The 24,611-nt window shown below is 45.7% G+C and overlaps 1 protein-coding gene across 1 annotated transcript in view; it reads right to left on the bottom strand.

Moving 5' to 3' along the window:
* CLTC (clathrin heavy chain) overlaps positions 1-24,611 on the bottom strand; it is a 117,266-nt gene that overhangs the window by 71,063 nt on the left and 21,592 nt on the right. Inside the window, exons 2-5 of the mRNA XM_083379647.1 lie at positions 12,066-12,273; positions 7,264-7,532; positions 5,680-5,841; positions 3,381-3,494 (exon numbers count right to left, since the gene is read on the bottom strand). Of these exons, the coding sequence (XP_083235773.1) occupies positions 3,381-3,494; positions 5,680-5,841; positions 7,264-7,532; positions 12,066-12,273 (753 nt within the window). The remainder of the gene's footprint in view (positions 1-3,380; positions 3,495-5,679; positions 5,842-7,263; positions 7,533-12,065; positions 12,274-24,611) is intronic.

Here is a 24,611-nt window from a genome sequence, read left to right as displayed (position 1 = left end):
TTGCCACCCAAGGCAGTTCACTGTATGTGATATAAGCCAAACAAGTTAGTGCGGTCTTCTGAATCAAGCTTCAGATCCTAGTCATAGCAACAGGTAGCCCACGTTAAAACTAATCTTATTCATCCATCCCCTGGTTTCAAAAAATGTTAGTAGACTTTACGTGAGCCCTGTAAGGTAAAAGGCCCATAAGAGTCTGTATGGGGTGATGGTTAAGGCATCAGGCTAGAAATTGGGAGTGTGTGAATTCTAGTCCTGCCTTAAACATAAAAGTTGGCATCAGGCTAGAAATTGGGAGAGTGTGAATTCTAGTGCTGCCTTAAACGTAAACAGCCGGCTGGGTGACTTTGAGCCAACCACCAGGAGACTCTTGAATTCTAGTCAGAGCTATCTCACATAGTTCTAGCTACCTTACATGAAAGCCGGCTGGGTGACTTTGGACAAATCGCCAGGAGACTGTGAGTTCTAGTCCCACTTTAGGCATCAAAGCCAGCTGGGTGACCTTGGGCCAGCTCTTTCTCTCAGCCCCAGGAAGGTGGCAATGTCAAACCACATCTGAAAGTAAACTTGCCAAGAAAACTGCAGGAACTGCCAAGAATCAGACTCAACTGAAGGGAAGGGGGGGGGAATTAAGGTGGACCAGACTCTGTGCAGACCGAAAGCTGCTTTTATTAATACAGTTATTGTAAAAAAAAATCTTGCAAGTCTGAATGTATTTCCTTTCCTCCCTCTTTTAATCTTCAGGTGAATTTGAGGGAAGATGCTTTCGTAAACCACTTCCTTGGCCTGGGTTCAACCATTTATTTCATCCTTGCCTGGTAACGGATCTTTCCTGCGTCCTTTGACCCCCCCCCCTAATAAGCCTACTACACTTTCCTCCCACAGTGTTACATGCTTTTCTGTATGTGACTTTAAAAGAACACAAACAAGACGTTTAGGATACTCAACTCTGCTCTTATGAAACCGCAAGGCGTGCCAGAGTCCTGGCTGATCAAAAACACAGTACCGTATATACTTGAGTATAAGCCGAATTTTTCAGCCCACTTTTTGGGCTGAAAAATTCCACTTCGGCTTATACTCCAGTCAACAAAAAAAACTTACCGAGGACTTGTGCGCGGCCGAGGCTTTGGTGCTTCCGGGATCGCGCGCACCTCTCCCAAGCCACCGCCGTCCGGAGACCTGCCGAAGTTTGGGGAGGTTTGGGGAGGTTTGGGCACCTCCCCAAACCTCCCCAAACGTCGGCAGGTCTCCGGAACTCCGCGCCCTGCCTGCCTGCTTCTTTCCGCTGCGCAAGTCCTCGGTAAGCTCCGGGCGGTCACTTGCTTCGCGTCTCCTGAGGGAAGGGGGGGCGACTGGAGCGGGCGTGTTTCCTCACCTGCTGGGCGCCGCGATTTGCCCGGGGAACGCGCCGGCCCCGAATGGCAGCGTGGAGCGAGGAAGCGAACAGCCAGGGCTTCCCCGAGAGCCGCGGCCACACAGGGTATTCCTGTGTATTCAGGCTTGCAAAATGGCGGATCGAGCCTCTGCTGGCGGCAGAGGCTTGCAGAGCGCGGATCCAGCCTCCGCCGACGGCGGAGGCTTGCAGAACGGCGGATCGGCTTATACTCGAGTCAATAACTTTTTCCAGTTTTTGGGGGTGAAATTGGGGGTCTCGGCTTATACTCGAGTCGGCTTATACTCAAGTATATACGGTATGTTCATATAGATTGTTTGAACTGTCCAACTGCCAAGTTGCAAAGCTACCCAGATGAAAGATCAAGAGGCCCACTGCATGCCTACAGAAGCCCCCCCAAACAGCTGAACTTTGCTATGTAAAAAAAGCAGCTACGACAATAAATGCAAGGTTGAGAGCTGGGCAGTCCTGAGGTTTGCTAATTCGTTTGGGGCCTTGACAGGATTCCTTTAAGCCCATGGTGGCGAACCTGTTAGGCATATGGTGGCAGCCTACATAGTTGGGTTGAAAATATATAAACCATGATGCTGTGACTTTAAGATGTTAATTGGCCAATGGGTGTGTAAGTGTTCTCATGGCCATAACTGGGAGCTAGGAACGTAGCTTCTTTCTCTCTGAATTCACTGCTCTCTACTATTACTGTTTTTGCTCTGTTTTGCTGTACTGTTGGTTTACTACTGTGATAAACCTGTACAACTGCGTATTGACCTCTGGACCGGTAAGAAGACTTTTTATTTTGGATTACTCCTTGGACTGTTGCTATTGTGTATGACCTTGACTGTTTATTTTTGACCGTGCATTTTTGTTCTTACACCACCTCAAACTAAAATACTTTTTGCTTTTACAACTCAGTGTACTCTTGTGGTTACTGTGTGACTCTTGCTGCTCTCAGTACCCTTCCTTGTCTGTGCAACTCTTTGGTAGCACAAGGAGACCTCTGCACAACAATACCTAACAGAACCTATGGCATGTGTGCCACAGGTGGCACCCAGAGCCCTCTCTGTGGGCACGTGCGCCATCGTCTCAGTTCTAGGCCTTCAGCTGGGTTTTATAAAACCTTTTCACTTTAGGAATCCGCCGCCTTGTGCCAAAAAAAAAAAAGTTCCATCAATCAAACTTCTTGCGTGAAAAAAAAAGATCTCGCGACGTTGGAATTGATTGAACTTTTTAATCCTACCCAGTCTGCCGTTACCACCGCAGCCACGCCCACCCAATGGGCCACACCCATCTGATTGGCCACACCCATTCAATGGGCCACACCCACCCAGCACCCAACGATACATAAGCGGGTTTTGGGGTGCAGTTTGGGCACTCGGTCTCTAATAGGTTCGCCATCACTGCTTTAAGCCCTTCTATTATTTAGTTAGCCATCTGTGTCCTACTTTGTTATTTCTACAAACAACTTCAAGGCAGCAAACGCACCATCCTCCTCCTGTTTTCTCCGCAACAACCACCCTGCGAGGTGGGTTGAGCTGAAAGTGAGTGGCTGGCCCAAAGTCACCCAGCTGGCGGCCATGGCTAAGGCAGGACTAGAACTCCCTTCTCCTGACAATTGGCCCCAAGTCAACCAGCTAGTTTCTCAAGCCTAAGGTGGGTCTAGAATTCATGGTAATTGACCAAAAGTCCCTCAGTTGGCTGTCATGGCTAAGTCAGGACTTGAACTCACAGTCTCCTGCTTTCTAGCCTGGTGCCTTAACCACTAGACTAGAGACGTCGAGCCTTGACAACTTTTAAGGCTTGTGGACTTCAACTCCCAGAATTCCCCAGCCTGGCTGGGGAATTCTGGGAGTTGAAGTCCACTAGTCTTAAAGTTACGAAAGCTAGACACCCCTGCATTAGACCAAATTGGATTGCATGGCCAGACAGCCTAACTATTCCAAAGCTTTCCAGGAGGAACCTGGGAAGGCCGTTCCGAGATAATACGCCATACCTGCATTGCTACTGGGAAGTCATTCTGGGCTTCCGGTGGAAAGAAGACGTCTACGGCTTTCTTAGGGAATGGCTGGTTTCCGGTGGGAGGTGCCCCAACCTCAATAATGTGCAGCTGTGCAGAAAGAAATCAGACCAGAGGCCATGTTTGGAAAGGAATCTGTGCTTGCCAATACTTTGTTTTATCAAACAAGAAGAGACGAATGTCCCATGGCTGAAAATATAGACTAGACTCGTGGTGGCGAACCTGTGTCACGGGTGCCACAGGTGGCACGCAGAGCCCTCTCTGTGGGCACGCGTGTCATCGCCCCAGTCCTAGGCCTTCAGCTGGGTTTTATAAATCCTTTTCGCTTTAGGCCTCTGCTGCCATATACCCCCCCCAAAAAAGGTTCAATTAATCAACTTCTCGTGGGGAAAAAAAAAGTTCTCGCAAAGTTGGAATTGATTGATTGAACTTTTTAGTCCCACCCAGTCTGCAGCTACCACTGCAGCCACGCCCACCCACTTGGCCACGCCTTCCCAAAGGGCCATGCCCACCCGGCACCCGATGATATACAAGTGGGTTTTGGGTTGCAGTTTGGGCACTCGGACTCTAAAAGGTTCGCCATCACTGGACTAGACCGCTTGTGCAAGATCAGCCGTGAAGAAGCGATACTGCGACCAGGTTGAGCTGCCATCTCCTGTGGAAGGGGACTTGCTCTTTCAGACAACCACTGTTCTCTGGGAAAGACTTATCCAAAGGTGTTTTCCAAAAGGCAACTGGACTTCTGTCTTAGCTTTTTTTTCCCCCTTGAAAACGTTTCGCTTCTCCTCCAAGAAGCTTCTTTAGTTCTGAGGATGGCCCCAATTAAACATCCTCTTCTCAGTCCAAAGTACTGGTAGTCCTCTACTTAGGACCACAACTGATCCCAAAATTTCGGTTGCTAAGCAAGACGTTTGTTAAGTGAGATTGGCCCCCTTTGACAAGCTTTCTTGCTGGAGGGGAATCCCTGCAGTTGTTAAGTTAGCCACAACAGTTGTCAAGTGAATCTGGCTCCCCCCCCCCCCGGTTGACGCTGCTTGTCAGAAGGTCGCAAAAGGGGATCACAGGACCCCGTGGGACACAGCGACTGTCATAAGCATGAGTCAGTTGCTAAGGATCTGAATGTTGATTGTGCGACTGTTGGGGTGCTGCAGTGGCCATAAGTGTTAAAACCAGTCATAAGTCACTTTTTTTTAAGTGCCGTTGTAACTTTGAACGGTCTCTAAATGAACTGTTGTACGTCAAGGACAATCTGTATGCGACACTCTAATCATCAAGACTCTGGACAGCATACAATAACAGAGCAAAGGATGCCAAGACCTATATGTCTTCTGTTAATCAGGATGGGATGTCCCTTACTCGCAACTGGCACTAAGCTGCCTGCTGAAATGGAAAGGGGGATTCCAGAAGTTGTGAATGGTCCAACACTGCAAGTTTTTAAGAAGAGATTGGACAACTGTTTTTCTGGAATGGTATAGGGTTGGACTAGAAGACCTCCAAGGTCCCTTCCAACTTCTATTCCGTTCTGTTCTGTTCTATTCTATTCTTCTTCCTAATTCTATTCTATTCTGTTCTGTTCTATTTTTCTTCTTCATTCTGTTCTGTTCCGTTCCATTCTTCTTCTTACTCCTGTTTCTATTCTATTCTATTCTGTTCTGTTCTGTTATTCTATTCCATTCCACTCCATTCCATTCTACTCTACTCCACTCCAATCCTATTAATTCAATTTCTATTATTTCTATTTCTAATAATTCTAATTCTATTATTTTTCCTGCTGTTCAGAACCACGTGCCCCAAAGCTTAAATCTGAACAGTAGTCCTCAACTTATAACCATTCATTTAGTGACCATTAGAAACTACAAGAGAACTGGAAAAAGTGACTTACAAGAGTTGCTGCATCCCCACAGCCACGTAGTAGTCAAACTTCAGGTGCCTGGCAATCAACATTTATTTACAATTATTGTAGCATCCCAGGGTCATGTGATCGCCTTCTGTGACCTTCCCAGCTGGCTACCGACCAGCAAAATCAATTTGGGGGGGGGGGGGAAGAGCTACATTTGCTTAAGGACCTCACAGTCCACTTAAAAACTGCAGGGATTTGTTTAACAACCATGGCCAAAAATCAGCTGCGACTCACTTAACAACCGGCTTGCTTAGAAAGGGGTGTTCTAGCCCCAACTGCAGTGGTAAGTCGAGGACTACCTGTATAAAAACATCACCGAAGGCCGAAGTCTCCTCCTCGGTGATGGATGAATGGAGATCGGACCCACAGACTCACCTTGCCTCCGGCCTGCCCCCGCACTGCGAAGCAGAATAGGGTGGACTCCTCCGTGTTGCCTTCCATCTTGAACTGGGCAAAACTGGCAGCGTGGCCTTCGATGGGCTGTGACACTTTCCTGTCCACAGAATAAAGTTGCATGGCTCCAACTACACGGTTTTGCTTTAAGAAGGGAAGGAAAGGGGTCGTGAGAACACCAAACCTAAATATGGTGTTAAGCTAGTGGTACACTTTACAATTGGGGTGTATGTGTGTTTCCAAACATGGCTGCTTGAAGACTTCTGGACTTCAACACCCAGAATTCCTCAGCCAGTAGGGCAACACACAGGTTTATAAAACCAGAGGCCAAAACCTGGGTTTTTAAGAATGGGTGTTTACATTAAGGAACATTTTTTACAATGAAAATCAGAAATGTCTCTCTTTCATTAGCCTCAATCAAATTCTGCTTGCAAGATGTGTTTCTTTGTGTAGCTGACAAAATTTCAACGGTGAAATTGAAAGCAGGGTTCCTTCTGTTACAAGAGATTAGCTGTTGAGGCTTTGCCAACGCTCTGCCAAGAGATCAAGGTTGCACAGGCAGCAGAAAAAAAATGAGTCACGGATACAAAGGTTTCAATTTTGCTACAACAAACCTTTCTAAGAGGAGATTTTTGGCTATTTTCTCACCAAATGTATGTGGCAAAGTAACTATCTTCTCCCACATCTTATATAGCAAAGATCCCAGCTCTTACCGAGGCAATGCTCATTCCCACTAAGCCAAAGGGTAGGCAACCTTGTGGGCCGCGGTGGCTCAGTGGGTTAGGATGCTGAGCTTGTCAATCAGGTGGTCGGCAGTTTGGCGGGTCGAATCCCGAATGCCGCGTAACAGAGTGAGCGCCTGTTACTCGTCCCAGCTTCTGCCAACCTAGCAGTTCGAAAGCACGTAAAAATGCAAGTAGAAAAATAGGGACCGCTACGGTGGGAAGGTAACGGCGTTCCGTGCGCCTTTGGCGTCTAGTCATGCCGGCCACATGACCACAGAGACGTCCTCGGACAAGCACTGACTCTTTGGCTTTGAAACGGAGATGAGCACCGGCCCCTAGAGTTGGAAACGACTAGCACGCATGTGCGGGGGAACCTTTACCTTAGGCAACCTTGGCTCTTTTATGACTCGTGGACTTCAAATCAGGAATTCTGGGAGTTGAAGTCCATGAGTCATAAAAGAGCCAAGGTTGCCTACTCCTGCACTAGGCTATAAAATAGGTAACGGGGTCCCTGAGGATTTTACTCAGCTAGTCGTTGCTGGCTTTAGGAAGTGTGTGTCCTCCTCTCCGTTTCAAGGCCACTGAGCTAGCGCTGTCCGAAAACATTTCCTCAGTCACCTGGCCAGAATGAGGTCACAGAGCGCTGCTACCTTCCCACCGTGGTGCCTATTTATCTACTCACATTTGCACACTTTTGAACTGCTGGGTTGGGAGGAGCTGGGCCAGGCAAATGGAGCTCACCCTGTCACGTGGCGCTCAGGACTCAAACCTGGGCTGCTGACATTCCAGCTTACCAGGGTGTCTCAACCTCTGAACCACCCGCGTCACCTTATATTATTACCTGTGCAGAAATTCCAGTCAGAAGCAGCCATTTCTGCTTTGCATCCGTACGGTAATTGATAATCTGACAACCCGCCAGACTGGAATGACGATCAAACATTTTGACAGGCTGAGACTCTCCTTCCATGCTCCAGTGGTACACAGCGTTGTCGGTGACCAGGGCGACGGTGTTGAGAGAAATCCACTTCCAAAAGGTGACATCATCCGTCATGGTGTGAGCCTTCATTTTGCTCTTCATCTCAATGTTAAAAATCTGAAGGGTCTTCCCGGCTAAAGATAGGAGCGTGGATTAATTGAACCAAGTTGCTTGTGACGACGGTCCACCACTTAAAAAGCCTACCAATAGTTTAAGCCTGTGAAGATTATCTGACGTCCAAATTCCAGCCCAGGGAAAAGGATCATGCACGGTATTTGACAGTAAAAAAATGGCCATTCTCTCAAAAGGCCATTTCTGTCCTACGTGAGTCCTAAGAGAGCCAAGGGCTGAACTGATCGTGGCATCAAAGCCAGTGACAGCACAACTACTTTCTCTCATGATGCTCAACGTTCATGCAAGTTTACTCATCCTTAACCCAAGCAACTCATTTCACGTCTTGCTTGAGAAGATAAAGTACATCAAGACATACAACATCGGTGCAACACACACGTTAATATACATAATCTAGAAGAAATATGGGGACCACCTAAGGTTAACTGCCATGTCTTATTCTGGTGGGCACTTTTTTAGATAGTTTAGCTGCCCTTTATGCATACTGTGGGCTAAGCATACAGCAAACACGGAGGTTAGAAAGGTGAGAGGGTACAATTACAACTAGGAGGAATGGGGTGCACGCAGGTCACCAAGCGGAATAAGGAAGAGAATTAAGGAACAGTGAATGTTCAATATGGACCGTGTTGCTACTTTCAAAGTGGGGTCCTTGGTGATCTCTCAGCTTAACTGCTTTTTTGCAGACGTTTCATTACCCAACTAGGTAACATCATCAGTGCTAGAACAGAGTGGCATTTGCTCTCTGTTTACATACCAGTGGCTTGCTCTGTCAGTGTTAGTGAGAATATTCCTGGCAGTTCCCTAACAACAGCCTAGTCAAGGAATCAGTATGAACAACCCCACTAATACTGACAGGACAAGCCATTTGTATATAAAATGGGAGCAAGCCCCAGTCCTTCCTAGCACCAATGATATTACCTAGTTGGGTAACGAGATGTGCCAAGAAGCCCTCTGTTCAACCCTGAGCTACAATCTCTTCTGTTGGTGCTTTCAAAGTCCTTGCTATATGGTGTTAATATGCTTTAGTTGAGACCCACAGACCAGGAAAATGTGAGTCTGAATTCCTGTATGGGCGTTCAGTTCAGGGAATGCCCTTCAGCGTAATCCAATCTAACCTCTCTAATCTGCCAGACAGGATCGCTCCAAGAATAAAATGAGAACCGGGACCCTTGGGTCCTCCTCTTTAGATCTTTGAGGAAATATCGGACACAGGAAGGAGAATATACAAATAAGCAGGACCCCGTGAAATTACCCCCTTGCATGTCAATCTCTATAAAGCAGTGTGTGTAGGGGGAGAACTATGGCCCCTTTACGACTGCTGGACTTCAACTCCCAGGATTCCTGAGCCAGCCACGCTGAGGAGAAAGGAAGAAGTTTCCATGCTGAGCCACGCTGGCTCAGGAATTCTGGGAGTTGAAGTCCACGACTCGTAAAAGAGCCAAGGTTGCCTACCCCTGGCCTAAGTGCCATTGCTATTGCAGGCAAACTCTACTGCAGAGTTTGGTCTAGTGCAGGGGTAGGCAACCCTGGCTCTTTTACGACTCGTGGACTTCAACTCCCAGAATTCCTGAGCCAGCCACACTGAGGAGAAAGGGTGAGGTTTCCATGCTGAGCCACGCTGGCTCAGGAATTCTGGGCAGTTGAAGTCTGCGATTCCTAAAAGAGTCATAGTTCCCTAACCCCGCTGTAAAGTATTGGCGATGTTGTTTGAAGGACCAACACAGGGAAGAGAGCCTACTTCTACATAAAGATATTACATTTGTGGAGGAGAGGAGCAAAGGAAGACGCGGGAGGCTAGAAGCAAACATATCGGAACAAGGGGAGAACAGGTTAAAAAGCTTTTCTTTTTTTTGAGGGGAAGGGGAAACACTTAAGAGTCAGCTACGGATACTTCCAAGGACACTACCAGCCCCACAAAACTGCGCCACTTTCAATCCAAAGGAACACAAAGCGCTGAAACTATGCAGGTAAAGACTTTCAAAGCTACGAAGCACTAAATTTGAGGGTTAAAGACTCACACGTGCCCGTCAAAGAGTTACAAGATTCCGTATTCAGAGGTTGTCCTTTAAATAGAAGATTAAGCTGATCTATTGTTTGTTTGTTTTTTAAAAAAAAACAACCTGCAGGATCATGGGATTTCAGAAGGGTAGTTTTACAAAGGGGGGAAGCGCTACGTGAAGTGTCTTGAATGAATTGTGGGGGGGGGAGAGGGGGATATAAATCAACGTTTATATATACATAAATCAATAGGCTGATTGGTTGTTGTTGTTTTTTCCTCTTTGAAAGCCTGAAAGGTTTCCTTTCAGACCCCCGCCCCACATTATATACAGAATACACAAAAAGCAATATACAGCCAGATATGATATTGTAAGTCTCTGTCCCGTTTATAAAAAGTGTGATGCACACCCAAGCAGAAATGCTTGTAGGTTGTAGTCTTTCCCCTCCTCCCGATTGTTAAAAGAGTGCTGAAAAACCAAAATTCACATGACAGAAGAGACTAGAGATTCTTATTAGGGATGTATAGAACTGACTTAATTCAGGAGAGGTTCCGGAATATCCCAGAACATCCCGTTCTGTATCACTGAGGGGGGTTTTTTTGTGTGTGTTTTTTTTTGCACATCTGTAGTCCTTAATAATTCAGCCATGCTAACTTCTGAGCCTTTAATCTGCTAAACCTCTGGCATTCTCTTTTCATAAAACAGGACAAAGGCAAATACAATCTGAAACAGAGGTAACTCACCATCTGCACACACAAGAAAGCATTAGAAAATGTGACAAAAATAGTGATAAAACATTAAAGCCGTCAGAAAAGAGGACGCTGCTGTAATGAGACAGTTGAGAGCTTAGTTTATCCACCAGAAAGGGGGGGTGGGGGGGCAAAAACATGGCAATCTGTGGACATTACTGAAGGCAGATTTGCTGTGCTTTTTCAGGGGGGAAAAAAAGAACTGGCTTATCCTAGACCCGGGGTAGGCAACCTGGGCTCTTTTATGACTTGTAAGACTTCAACTCCCAGAATTCCTGAGCCAGCCATGCTGAGGAGAAAGAGAGAGGTTTCCAGACTGAGCCATGCTGGCTCAGGATTTCTGGGAGTTGAAGTCCACGAGTCATGAAGGGGCCAAAGTTTCCCTCATGCTGGCTCAGGAATTCTGGGAGTTGAAGTCCACGAGTCATAAACGAGCCAAGGTTGCCTACCCCTGGCCTAGGCCTAGGCCACTTTATGACTCGTGGACTTCAACTCCCAGAATTCCTGAGCCAGCCATGCTGAGGAGAAAGGAAGAGATTTCCAAGCTGAGCCATGCTGGCTGAGGAATTCTGGGACTTGGAAGCCCACACGTCATAAAAGGGCCAAGTTTGAAGACCCCTGTTGTAGGTCATTTAGTCCACCCCCATCCCTACCCAAGGAAGAGACCCTAAACCATTTTTGACAGATGGCAGTCCAGCCTCTTCTCGAAAGCTTCCAGTGATGAGGTTTCCATACTGAGCCGTGCTGGCTCAGGAATTCTGGGAGTTGAAGTCCACGAGTCATAAAAGGGCCAAGGTTGCCTACCCCTGTCCTAGACATTTAGCATCCATTACAATTAGTTCAAGTTGGGACTTGTGTTGTGACCATTAAAGACCTAGGTAGAATATAATTATAGTTGAGTAAGAGGAGCTACAGGTAGTCCTCGACTTACGACCACAAGCCCCACATTTTTATTGCTGAGTGAAAGATTAGTTACGTGAATTCTGCCCCATCCGACAACATTTCTTGCCACAGTCGTTAAGTGAAATCCTGCAGTTGTTAAATCAGTAACACGGTTGTTAAGTGAATCTGACTTCCCCCATGGACTTTGCTTGTCAGAAAGTCACAAAAAGTGACCCCGTGATGCTGCACCTGTCCTAAACATGAGCCAGAGCCCAAGTGTCTGAATTTTGATCATGTGACTATTGCAATGGATGTAAGTGTGCAAAATGTTCATGTCTTTTTTCCCAGTGCTGTTGTAAATTGGAAAGGTCAGTAAATGAACTGTTGTAAGCCGAGGACTTCCTGCATAATTTCATTTTGATTTACCCCTACAATGATCTACAACAGGAGATATTTGGCATATAACAGGGTAGGAAATTTCTGCATGCCTTAGGAAAATAAATGGCATTGTGTTTGCAGGAAGTATCTACACATCCTTGTCATGAAATGTTTTAATCAAACCTCCATGCTTTTTTTTTTTAAAAAAAGGACAGCACCTGTTTTTTTTTTTTAATTGCCAGATTAAAAATGTGCATTTTAAGATAAGATAATGCTGAGATGGTAAAATTCTTGGGAACTAATCAACCCCATTAGTTTTCATGCAATTATGGCAAACACTGGGCAAAGCACAACTTTACGTGGCTATTTCAAGAGGAAGCAATGAAAATTTACGTTTATTTCATTAGCAACTTGTGGCTCACTTCGGAGAGCAACAAATAAGGAACTTGGGACAACTCGGAAGACATATTAAAATTCCATGCCTTGGAGTCATAAAATGGGAAAATCGACTGGAAAACATTTTCCATACCTTTGAGGGCAATAACCTTGCTAGCAGGATTCATGATGGCACTATCGGCCGAAATTGGCCGGCGGATCGGATTGTTTGGGTCATTCATATCAATGATGACCACCTGCGCCTGTTCTCCCACTTTCTCTCGTATGCAGATGAATTTGTCGGATTCCATGGTCAAAGTACTGAATCCAATGTTGGCTGGGTTGACACCCAGGTTCTGGAGCTAAAAGACATCGAAAATATATCAAAGGTTTGAATGAGTATTTCAATAAACCCTCTTTCACGGCTAATAACAGCAACAGCAGCGACAGCAACAAGAGCACCACTTGAAAAACCACGGACATTCACAAATTCACCGTCAGTCAACTGCAAAAGGCAGCTTTATGTGGAACAGCTTACATCCCCGTGACGATATCTGTAACATCATCAAATATCCACATCTGCTTATCCCAGGAACTTGGGTACATTCGATAGGTAGATAAAAATGCCAAATCCAGTCTGAACATTTCTCTGGCTGACTGTGCAATGAACCAATAATAATTTTGCAAGAATTTATTCATGAAAATCAAGGTAGGGTTTGTTTGTTTTTTTACCTAAAAGACACTTAAAAGATAATACAGGTAGTCCTTGATTTATGACCACAATTGAGCCCCAAATTTCTCTCGTGTCACGGTTCCGACAGATGAAACTCTTCAAAAGAACTTTGAGGCATTTTTTACCTTAAAGGATCTTTTATTCGAGTAGCAGAATATTGGCACTTACATAATCCAAGCCAAAAGCTGAATTCCCCTCCCCTGGGCACACAGTATCAAACCACAATTCCCTCCTCCAATTAGCAGTCATAAATCACATTCCCCAATTAGCTTGAAGCGTGGGCTTCCTCTCCAGCTCTTCAGCCCACCAATTCTTTATCAGCTCTGGGCTCAGTAACCTTGATTCTCACGCTAAGTTTAGTGTTGTTATGTCTAGCTGGACTCTCATTCACATCCCCCCCCAGCATCATCTAACTCTAAAAGCAAAAGAGAAAAATTGACTACATTTCTATCAGTTGTCAATGCAAAAAAAAAAAAAGATGTTAGCAGCGTTGACATCTCGCTTAACAAGACAGTTGTTAAGTGAGTTCTGCCCATTCTATAGTCTTTCTTACCACAGTTGTTAGGTAAGCAGTTGTTCAGTTAGTAACACTGCAATCTGTGTTAAGTGATATGAATCTGGCTTCCCCACTGACTTTGCTTGCAAGAGGGGATCACGTGACCTTGGGCTACTGTAACTGTCATAAATACATGCCAGTTGCCAAGTGTCTGAATTCTGATCACATGACCCTGGGGATACCGCAACGATCGTGTGAAAAATGGTCATAGGTCACTTTTTTCACTGCCGTTGTAACTTTGAGTGGACACTACCTGAATGACTGTAAATCAAAAGCTACCTGTGTATGGAATAGATTGTGCTCCAAAACATCTTTGTGGCTCTCAGCACAAGAAGCAATTTACAGACAAAAAAGGGAGAAACCCAAATGGCTAACATATGAATATTAGAATTTTTAAGGGAAATACAAGAAAAGAAAACAAGACAAGAAGTGATGGCAAAGGGAGATAATTGCCAATTTCTGTGGAGAAGTGAGACAGTTATGTGAGTTTTGCCCCATTCTACGACCTTTCTTGCCACAGTTATTAAGTGAAGCATTGCAGTTGTTAAGTTAGTAATATCGTTGTTAAGGGAATCCAGCTTCCACAATGACTTTGTTTGACAGAAGGTCGCAAAACAGCAATAGCAACAGCACTTAGACCAGTGATGGCGAACCTTTTAGAGACCGAGTGCCCAAACTGCAACCCAAAACCCGCTTATATATCGTCGGGTGCCGGGTGGGCGTGGCCCATTGGGTGGAAGTGGCCAATTGTGCGGGGGTGGCCCATTTGGTGGGCGTGGCTGAAGTGGTAAGGGCAGACTGGGTGGGACTAAAAAGTTCAATCAATTCCAACTTTGCGAGATCTTTTTTTTTTCCTGCCTGCGAGAAGTTGAAACTTATTGAATGATTGAACCTTTTTTTTTTTTTGACACACGGTGGCGGAGGCCTAAAGCGAAAAGGTTTTATAAAATCCAGCCGAAGGACTGGGACTGGGGCGACGGCATGCGTGCCCACAGCGAGGGCTCTATATGCCACCTGTGGCATGCATGCTATGGATTCGCCACCACAGACGTAGACTTATATACCACTTCACAGCCCTCTCTAAGAAATTTACAGACAGCATATTGCTCCCTGGGACACTGCAACTTTCATAAATACGTGCCAGTTGCCAAGAGTCTGAATTCTGATCACGTGACCACGTGGCTTGCTGCAACAGTTGTTAAGTGTGAAAAACAGTCATAAGTCGCTTTTTTCAGCCTTGCTGTAACTTTGAAAAGTCACTAAATGAACTGTTGTTAAGTTGATGACTACTTCTACTTATGACAGTTGCCGTGTCCTGGAGACCTGTGATTGCTATTTGCAGCCAGCTTCCGAAAAGCAACGGGGGAAGCCAGATAACACCCTTGTGATTCACTTAATGACTGTAGTGATATGTTTTGCAGCCGTGGCAAAAAATAGTTGGTAAAATCCCACACAACTCACTTAAAAATGCCTTGGCTACCAATGGAAATTCTAGTGCCAGTTATGGCTGTAAATCAAGAATTCACTAAAATGGCCAGGACTTTTTCCTCTGACTGACTAAAGATTGTTTTTACTTATTTTAAAAATGTTGTTAGCTGCCAGGCACTAAAACTTTGGGAGAGTAGCCAGCTAATCTCTGCTACTACTATCCTGGTCAAATAGGATCAAGACATGCAAAATAGTGTCAATTGATGTAAACTAATAATCTGAGCTATTCAACAGCCACTGAATAGCCCTTTGTTGTTGTTAGTTGCGAAGTCGTGTCCGACCCATCGCGACCCCATGGACAACGTTCCTCCAGGCCTTCCTGTCCTCTACCATCTTCTGGAGTCCATTTAGGATCACACCTACTGCTTCAGTGACTCCATCCAGCCACCTCATTCTCTGTCGTCCCCTTCTTCTATTACTGAATATCCCAGGGGTCCTCAAACTTGGCCTTTTTGTGATTTGTGAACTTCAACTCCCAGAATTCCTCAGCCAAGCACGCTGGCTGAGGAATACTGGGAGTCGAAGTCCACAAGTCATAAAAGGGCCGAGTTTGAAGACCCCTGGAATAGCCATTCAAACATATAAGGTCTGGAAAAGCCACACAAATTATGCCCTGGTTAAGCTTTGAGGGGTGCCTTTTTATTTTATTTTATTTTTATGCTAAGGCGGGACAATCTATCATAGTGTTTCACAACCCTGACAACTTTAAGGTGTGTGGACTTCAACTCCCAGAAATCCCCAGAGGGCACGTCCACACACCTTCAAGTTGCCAAACTTTGAAAAACACTGCTTTAGAATTGATCAAAAGTACAGGGGCTCCTCAGCAAATAGTCCTTTGCACTAAGCCACCGCTCTTGAACAAATCCCAGTTGGCTGATGGCATGTGCCTAACCATAAACCACAATGGCTGGGTTTATAGATCTAAGATGTTAAGGCAACAAACAAAATCAGGCTACTTTTTGCTTACTTGAGAGCGAGAGTTCCTTTAAAAATGGAAAAAGCTGCAGTTCCACATTTCTTCTACTTGGACGTCGTCCCCTTAAGCAGCAATTACTAAGCACCCCGCCATTTCCTACTTCAACAGGACTTCACCACCACTCCACGTGCGGCTTAGGAATAGGCCACGAAATTTAAGAAGCCTAAAGCAGCCTTCAGCCCGTTTTCTTTTCTAAAAAGCCATCTTTGAGCAACTACCCTATTGTGGTTTGCAGTAAGGGGTCGTCACTTTAACTTCCTACTTAGCTGGGAGGCCGAGAACAGTCATTCAGCCAACAAAGAACAAGCCTCTGAGAGCCGATTCCTTTTCTGTGGCAATTTCCCTGGAAGTTTCACTTCCACACTTATGCAAGACGGTCTTTTGACTACCCTGGAGTGATTCATTCAAGGCAACCGGTTCGTGTTTCCTCAAGACGTTTTTTTCTGAAATCGCTCCGTAGGCGAGAGCTCGGGGTTGTGAATTCATTGTGCGTCTTTCCTTCTTATCACTGACATTTTATGTGTCTTGCAAAGGACCCACCTTCTGGAATGCTGTTGGGCCCTTCCATGCAGCCCCTGATAAAGGCAGGGTGGGCCACTGTTCGCGGCTGTAATCTTCCATTACCCAGCCATGAAAACGGCAGGCAAGGCGAGATGTTGGGAGCAATCTTCAAGGTGATGCGAGGCACTCTAGATCAGGGGCCTTCAAACTTGGCCACATTAAGACTTGTGGACTTCAACGCCCAAAATTCCCCAGCCAGCTAAGTTTGAGGACTGGTCATGATGATAGGGTTCTACGGATACCGTGGTCCCAAATATTCCCAAATATTTGGGGTATGAAGCAAACAAAAACATAATACAACATGGGGGACTGGAGGCTAAAACATATAAGGAAAAGTTGCTGGAACTGGGTATGTCTGGTTTAATGAAGAGAAGGATTAGGGGTGACATGATACTACGTCTTCTAATATCTCAGAGGCTGCCCCAAAGAAGAGGGAGTCAAGCTATTCTCCAAAGCACCTGAAAGCAGGACAAGAAACAACGGATGGAAACCAATCAAGGAGAGAAGCAACCTAGAACTAAGGAGAAACTTCCTAACAGTGAGAACAATTAACCAGTGGAACAACCTGCCACCAGAAGTGGTGAATGCTCCAACACTGGAAGTTTTTAAGAAGAGACTGGCCAGCCACTTGTCTGAAATGGTATAGGGTTTCCTGCCTGAATGCTTTGAAGTCGAGGACTACCTGTGCATTTTCCACTCAGTGCACACCCTTAACTCTTTGGATGCAGCTAGTACTACTGTCATGGTTGCAATTTCATAGCGATCAGACTGGCGAAAAGACAGCCTCCCCCCCCCTAAAAAAAAAGGGGGGGCATGTTCATCGTGTTTTCAGGTTGCCCTTTCCCTTTTGCACTTTTCAGGATATTCTGTTCCTTCCTCTCTATTTTAAAAGCCTGCAAGCAACTGATTCACAACTTCTCATGTGAGAACTTAAATCCAGGGACAGGCAACTGTTTTGGGCTCAAGGCCACCCTATATTGCCAGGCACATCTAGGACACACAACCAAATCAAAGCCCCTGCCGTCATCTTCATACGCGCTAGGGAAGAAAGATCGTTTCGCCTCGGTCCAAAGCATCCTTTCCTACTAGTTCCCCGCTTCTGATTTGACAATGTTGTAATTGCTGCGTTTCTCAAAAGGGCTGTTCTTTGCAAGACATTCTTGCTTCTCCATTTTTTTAAAAAAAAAATCTATGTAGGAAAAGGGCAGGCAGAGCATGGGGTGGAGTCAAGAGAGGAATCATCCTAGAGTCTTTACATTTCCCACACGCAGTCTATAACCAACCTCTGTTGAATTCTGTTGACTCTTTATCTAGTGGCAATTTAGTGCTGACCCATTAGTTGACTAAATTCTGCTGTACAGGCATCAGCAATAAGTCATCCTAAGTGGAACTTAATGTGCGGTAGTTTTCCCCGCTTGATAATCTAAGGGCCCTGGGTTTTGCCAAATTAAAAGTCTTTGAAGAGAGATGGGAACAGTTGCTATACTAAGAAGGAGAAAAAGAAAGTGAGGGAGGTGACTCCAGCTGCATGTGTTGGAGACCCATCCCTGCCCTATCTCAAAAAACCTGAAACTTGTTTCTCCGCCTGAGACTATCATAAAGTTAGCAAATAACTTTAGGATTCCACTGGTATGCTTTAGCAGAGCAAGTTGCAATGACATCAGTTCACACAACATTAATGAGCTTCAAAGCCAAGCAAAGATCTGTCTGGATACAAGCTCCCCCTTGGCAAGTATATATAGGGAACGGTTGCTGGAATTGGGTATGTGTAGTTTAATGAAGAGAAGGGTGAGGGGGGACAGGATAGCAGTGTTCCAATATCTCAGGGGCTGCCACAAAGAAGAGGGAGTCAAGCTATTCTCCAAAGCACCTGAAGGCAGGACAAGAAGCAACGGATGGAAACTAGTCAAGGAGAGAAGCAACCTAGAACTAAGGAGAAACTTCCTGACAGTGAGAACAATTAACCAGTGGAACAACCTGCCACCAGAAGTGGTGAATGCTCCAACACTGGAAGTTTTTAAGAAGAGACTGGCCAGCCACTTGTCTGAAATGGTATAGGGTTTCCTGCCTGAGCAGGGGGTTTGGACTAGATGACCTCCAAGGTCCCTTCCAACTGATGATGATGATGATGATGATGATGTACAACCATTAATTTTACTACCACACCAGTCAGAAACATGGCTTAATAGGCCGTGCTTTGATTTTTGTGCAGCTAAGCCAGTCTCAATTCTTAACCACCCACAGATAAATTTTTCTCTGTGATTATCTGTCCCCAGCCTGGTCCTTCAAATGTTTTTAGGCTCCCAAGTGCACCCTTAATGTGCCGTGTAACACATGCTATCAAACTCTGATGTCATCTGAAGAGTGACTATTCTGGCTTGTCTGAAGTTTCCACTTCCCTTCCCTGTAAAACTCCCGTCTACAATTGTGCCATCTGGTTCTGTGTCAGAGCCACGCCTTCCCAATGATCCTTCATGGGCAATTAGTAATGTGCCACGCCTTTTATAATAATTCGCTTGCCAATGAAGCATTTAAATTGCTGGAATAAAAAGAGACACCTTTGAACCCTTTAAGGCTTAGTTTTCCTATGTTCTTCTTCCCCAGGACGTGTAACGTGTTAAAGGCTTTCTACAGTCAGCCAAGTCCTTCTGCAGTACAAAGCATGTTTTGGAAATACTTGTCCACTATATATACAAAAATAGATTTTTATTATTGTAGAGAGAGATTTTAGAACTAAGAAAGCCCTGGGAAGGAAGAGAACATAAGCGCCTTTCTAGTTCAGTGTGAAAATCCAAACACTGAACAATGTGTTTCGTAAGACATTTTACGTAATACATATTTCTCTGTTTCAATCTCTTTTCCTCTTGCTATATCTAACCTTCTCATAGTCTACCAAATTAGATCCATCACTCAAGGACTCCCATTTGAAAACACAGGAAACTGAAGGATGGTTGGCATACTATCCAGTTCCCTGGAATGCAGGTGCTTGACTCAGCTTATTTATATCTCAAATACACAGCATCTTCTTTTCTTAAAAAAAAGCCTCCAACCTGGATTAATTACACAATCATGGAGTCACAGGACTTGGAGGGACTTTGGAGGTCTTCATACAGGAACCCCATTCCGGAAAAAGGGCTGTCCAATTTCTTCTTAAAAACCTCCAGTGGTGGAGCACTCACAACTTCCAAAGGCAAAACCATTCCACTGATTAGTTGTTCCTCCTTAGTTCTAGGTTGGATCTCTCCTTCATTCTTTTCCATCTGTTATTTCTCATTTTTCCCTCAGGTGCTTTGAAGAATATAGGTTGTCCACCTTCGTGACTGCTTCTCAAATATTAGAATCCTGTCATCCCTAGTCCTTCTCTCTGATAGGACAGAGTCCAGGGGTGGGGAACCTTGGCTCTTTTATGACTCGTGGACTTCAACTCCCAGAATTCCCGAGCCAGCCATGCTGAGGAGAAATGGAGAGGTTTCCATGTTGAGCCACACTGGCTCGGGAATTCTGGGAGTTGAAGTCCACGAGTCATCAAAGAGCCAAGGTTGCTTAACCCTGGGAGAGACCTACAGTCATTCATCCTACGGTTTTAGCTTCCAAACCCCTTGTCTCCGTTGCTCTTCTCTGGACTCTCTCCAGGGCCTTAGCAAAAGTACTAGCACCCATTCCTGATATGTCATCAGCATTTAACAATGGCTAATTGCAACAAGACTGGCTGTACGATCCATTCATTTAGGTTTACTCCAAGTAATTTCAAACCGACTCTTGGCAGTTATACATTTAGAGCGAGCCATTCTTTTTCCGTTTCATTATTTAAGTACCAAAGCGGTTCAAACGGCAAGAGTTTATCTATGTCAGTGGCCCCCAACCTTTCGGGCCCCGGGGATCCGTTCCATGGAAGGTAGTTTTCTGCGAACCGGATCCTGGATCTCGCACATGCGCAGATAGGGCTTTGCTTTGCTTGCTTGCGTGGCCCAGTCGCTGGCGGGCCAAGCAAGAGTGCTGGTCCACAGCCCAGGAGAGGGGGACTTGATCTATGCAGAAAGAAGGCTCAGCCACGGTTTAAACAACAAATAAATTTGCTTTAATTGCAGCCCTCTGTTAAAAGTAACATTGGTTTTGTTTTGGTTTTTTTTGGGGGGGGGGTTTGGGGGGTACAACAGCTGCTAAGAGAGAGGCTTCTCCAACCTGGGGCCCACCAGAAGTGTTGCTGAGCCAAAAATGTCCCAGACGGGCAGTAATCTGCCAAAAGCTAATCTAAAAGCTATTGACCAACGCACAAACTTTTTTAAAAATAATAAAATAAATTAATAAATCATCATCATCATCATCAAGACTTCTGTGAGTTCTACATCTTTTACCCCTGGAGAATCAAGTTATAAGCATGAACTTGTGGCTGAAATCTTTTTTTTTTTTTTTTTGCTATAGATTTGCTAGGTGGCTTTCTATGTCTGTCACCACAAACCTCGGTCCTCTGCCCTGTGGGAAGATAATAGCATGTAATCTTACGGAAGTACTGTAACAATTGCAATTAGATATTGTTCTAAATGTTTGAAAGAGCTCAGCCAAAGTGGCATGCTATTATGCGTCAAGACTCAGGCCCACGCTGTGTCTCGCGTCAGATGCAGAAGGATGGAATTCTCCAATATACGAGAGCACCTGGCAAAATTCCTATTCATGCTCACCTGTAAGGCTATTTTGTTACGCTGACAACAGAAATTCAACTGAGCCCGTGCAACTGTGACACACAACACACACACACACACACACACATTCCATAAGGAAGCTACAGCTGGTCTACGAAGACACCTTCAATGCCCGTACAACAACTGCCTGTGGTGTCATCCATGGCACCGGATGCTCATTAATCTGATCGTGAGTAAAAACAAAACAAAAAAAAAACCAAACGGTGGCCTTTTTTTTAATCACGAGGTTCCCATTTTTCTTCTGCAAGCCCTCACTTTGCAAACTATTAAAAAGGTTGCCCAATTTCCGGCAATATGTTGCACCCTCTCAATATTTTAATGTATTGCGCTGTCGCAAGTAAAGGAGAAGACAGGCAGTCCTCGACTTACGGCCATCATCGAGCCCAACATTTCCGTTGCTCAGCGAAACGTCTGTTAAGTGAATCTGCCCCATTTTACAACTTTTCTTGCCCCGGCTCTGTTGAGTGAGTCACTGCAGTGGTTAAGTCAGTAACATGGTTGTTGAGTGAATCTGGTTTCCCCACTGATTTTGCTGATAGGAAGGTCACAAACGGGGGAATCACGTGATCCCGGGGCGCTGCAACTGTCATAAATAGGAGTCAGTTGCCAAGCGTCTGGATTTTGATCACATGACCGTGCGGATGCTGCAACGGTCGCTAAGTGTCAAAAACGGTCATAAGCCGCTTTTTTCAGTGCTGCTGTAACTTCGAACGGTCACTGAGTGAATTTTTGTAAGCCGAGGACTACCTGTATTTGTAGCTCAGGGCTGAGGAGAGGGATCCTTGATGCCCACTGAGCTTGGGTGTTTTTGCTAGCACTGATGTTACCTAACATAGGTCAGAGGCCCCCAACCTTTTAGGCACCAGGGACCGGTTCAGCGGGGAGAGGTTTTTCCGAGGACCGGAGGGGGCCTGGTTTTGTGTGCTGCCTGCATCCCAGGGATGGGGCTTCGCTTCTTTGCACGGCCCGCTTGCTGGTATGCCAGGGCCTGGTGCCGGTCCACAGATTCAGGGTCAGCCTGTGGGTTCGGCAGTTGGGTCGGACGACTCAGAGGAGGAGGAGGAGGGGGGTGTTGAAGAGCTTGCTGAGGGGATTGGACAGCTTGATGAGAGCCCTCAGCCAGGCCCCTCTCACCTGGTTATGACTCAGACCCAGCTGTGTGAGCCTGACAGCGTGGATGAAGATGACCCACAGCTGGCCCTGTTCAAGGATGCCCGACGCAGGAGGCAGTCAGTCAGGAGTAAACAGAGGAAGGCAATGGGGCTCCTCGGAAGGAGGCAGAGAGAAGCCACACCCTCAACTGTATTTAAGGGGGAATGCGTGGGAGGGCTGGTTTGCTGAAGGCAACCGCTTGAAAAGCTCCTGTTTCTTGGTTCGTGTCTTGTTCTATTTGTTTTTGTAGCAATAAATTTGGCAGGCGTAATTCCAGCCTCTTGCCTTCTTGTAAAAGGGGTTGTCCCTGCCTTTTCTGCAGGGCCGGTAGCAGGCTGGTACAGAACAGACCTCTGACAGAGGTGATGAAACATCTGCAAGAAAACAACCAAGTTCAGAGAACATCAAGGACCCCTCCCACCCTGGTATTGTCGCTTTTATCTTGTTGGAAGCTGCCTAGAGTCGCCTCTTTGATTTATTCGATAAATTAAAATAATTAGGGTTTGCAAAAAGTCGCTGGGTATCTTTTCTCCATAGCGACACCGTTTCAGGTTTGATCTGTCGGAGGAAAGACGCTCCCGGTGCCCTGCTCCTCCCCTCTCTTTTTCTAATCACTGCTGCCCGTTAATTTGCTCTCTCCTCCGGGCTGGCCACTGCCGTTGCTGCTTAAAAAAAGAGCAAGGTAAGCAGAAACCTCCCTTTCTTCTGCTCGATGTTTCGTGCGTGTGCTCAGAGGGCTGGAGGCGGACTGGAAACATGCAACTGCTGCCCTGAAAAGATTTGCAAAGTTGAAAGATACTCTTATTGAACTTTAAAGCCTTCAGCGGCTCAGGATGGGATTATCCTGCTATGAACCCATCCAGTTACTTAGCTAATAAGCAGCACAAACCCTTCTGGAAATGCCTTCGTAATCAAGAGCTTGGCTGTTAGGTCAGGGGTAGGCAACCGTGGCTCTTTTATGACTCGCGGACTTCCAACTCCCACAATTCCTGAGCCAGCCATGCTGGCTCAGGAATTCTGGGAGTTGGAAGTCCGCGAGTCATAAAAGAGCCACGGTTGCCTACCCCTGTGTTAGGTGAAGCAGTAAAGAACCTCTTCTGGATCTCCTCCTGGATGTTTAAAAGCAAAGAGGGTCCAATCAGCAAGGACTGACATGCCACCCATCTTCCTGTTGAGCACACGGAGTGGCTTACAAAAATATCTCCAGTTCAAGCCCCATCAACGTAACTAATCAAGAAAAAAGATCGTGTGATCTTGGGAGAATTGCACAGGGAAAATATCTGAGGGATCATTTCTCCCCAGTTATATCGACCTGCCCCAGTTAAATCTTGCAGAGGGAACTTGTTGTGGGTTCCTTGGACAAGGAACCTACATTTGGTGGAGCCCAGGAGATATAGAAACACAGAAAACTGACAGCAGAAAAAAAAAAACCTAGTGGTCCACCAAGTCTGCCTTTTGAGATTTTTTTTAATTTTGTTAAAAAAAATTTTTTTGGTCAAATGATGGACATGTGCTTATCCCAAGCATGTTTAAACACAGTTAGTGATGTTCGACCCACTCTCTCTGCTGGAAGTTGGTTTCAAGCTTCCACTCCTCTTTCTGTGAGGTCATCCTTTCCAACTTGACTTCTGAACTTCCCTCCTGGCAGACTGAGGTTATGCCCCTGCGTTATTTGTGCTTAATATTGAGAGTACTTGCCTTCTAGATTTACAGGGGTGTCAAACTGCTGGCCCGCGGGCCGGATGCATCACACCGAAACCGCGCCCACCCCATTGCCGGCAATGGGGGGAAAAGTCGCAACACGTCACGACACGTTACGTGACGTTGCGAGTTTGACACTCCTATTCTAGAACTTTATTCAAGCCCTTAATATATTTAAATGTTTCAATCATGTCCCCCGTTCTCTGCTGTGCCTTCTCTGCTGTGGTGCCCCGGCTTGTGGCACATCCTTCCAAAATTAGGTTATCTCCATCCCTTCTGATCTTCTGAAAGAGGTTCAGAGGCTTTCTGGTTTTCTGAGATGGCTTTATCGTTAAACTTGCTAAGCTTGTAAGCCGCCCTGAGTCTTCAGAGAAGGGCGGGATATAAATGGAATTAAAATAAATAAAAAAAAACCTGGCATCTTTATCCTTTTCAGTGCCTTGGGCAGTGATGGCAAACCTTTTGGGCTCGGCCTGTCAGAAGTTTGGAAACTGCCTAATTTGACTCTGCTGGTGTGTCTCACACATACATACAACAAAAAAAGAATTCTTTACACTTTATTTAAAAAAATACAGTCCAATTATGTGTGTGATGCCCAGGATCTGCTGCCTGGCAATTACGTTCAGGCGGCGTTCTCTTTATTTGACAGGCCCCTGAAGCTACTCCAGGCAGCTCCGGGTCACATAAGGCTTTCTGCTCTTGCAGTGGCTCAGAAAATGCTCTTTCACAACCTGTGCAGCCCAGGAAAATTGTGCGAAGGCACACCCTGTGATCACACTATTTTTGAAGACTCCATGAGAGACTACCCCATACTTGTGTGGCTTCTGCAGCCT

Source organism: Vipera ursinii (assembly GCF_947247035.1).
Source record: "Vipera ursinii genome assembly, chromosome: 1".
Taxonomy (NCBI): domain Eukaryota; kingdom Metazoa; phylum Chordata; class Lepidosauria; order Squamata; family Viperidae; genus Vipera; species Vipera ursinii.
Note: the sequence above shows the minus strand (reverse complement) of the source record. Positions and strands in the feature narration are given on the sequence as shown.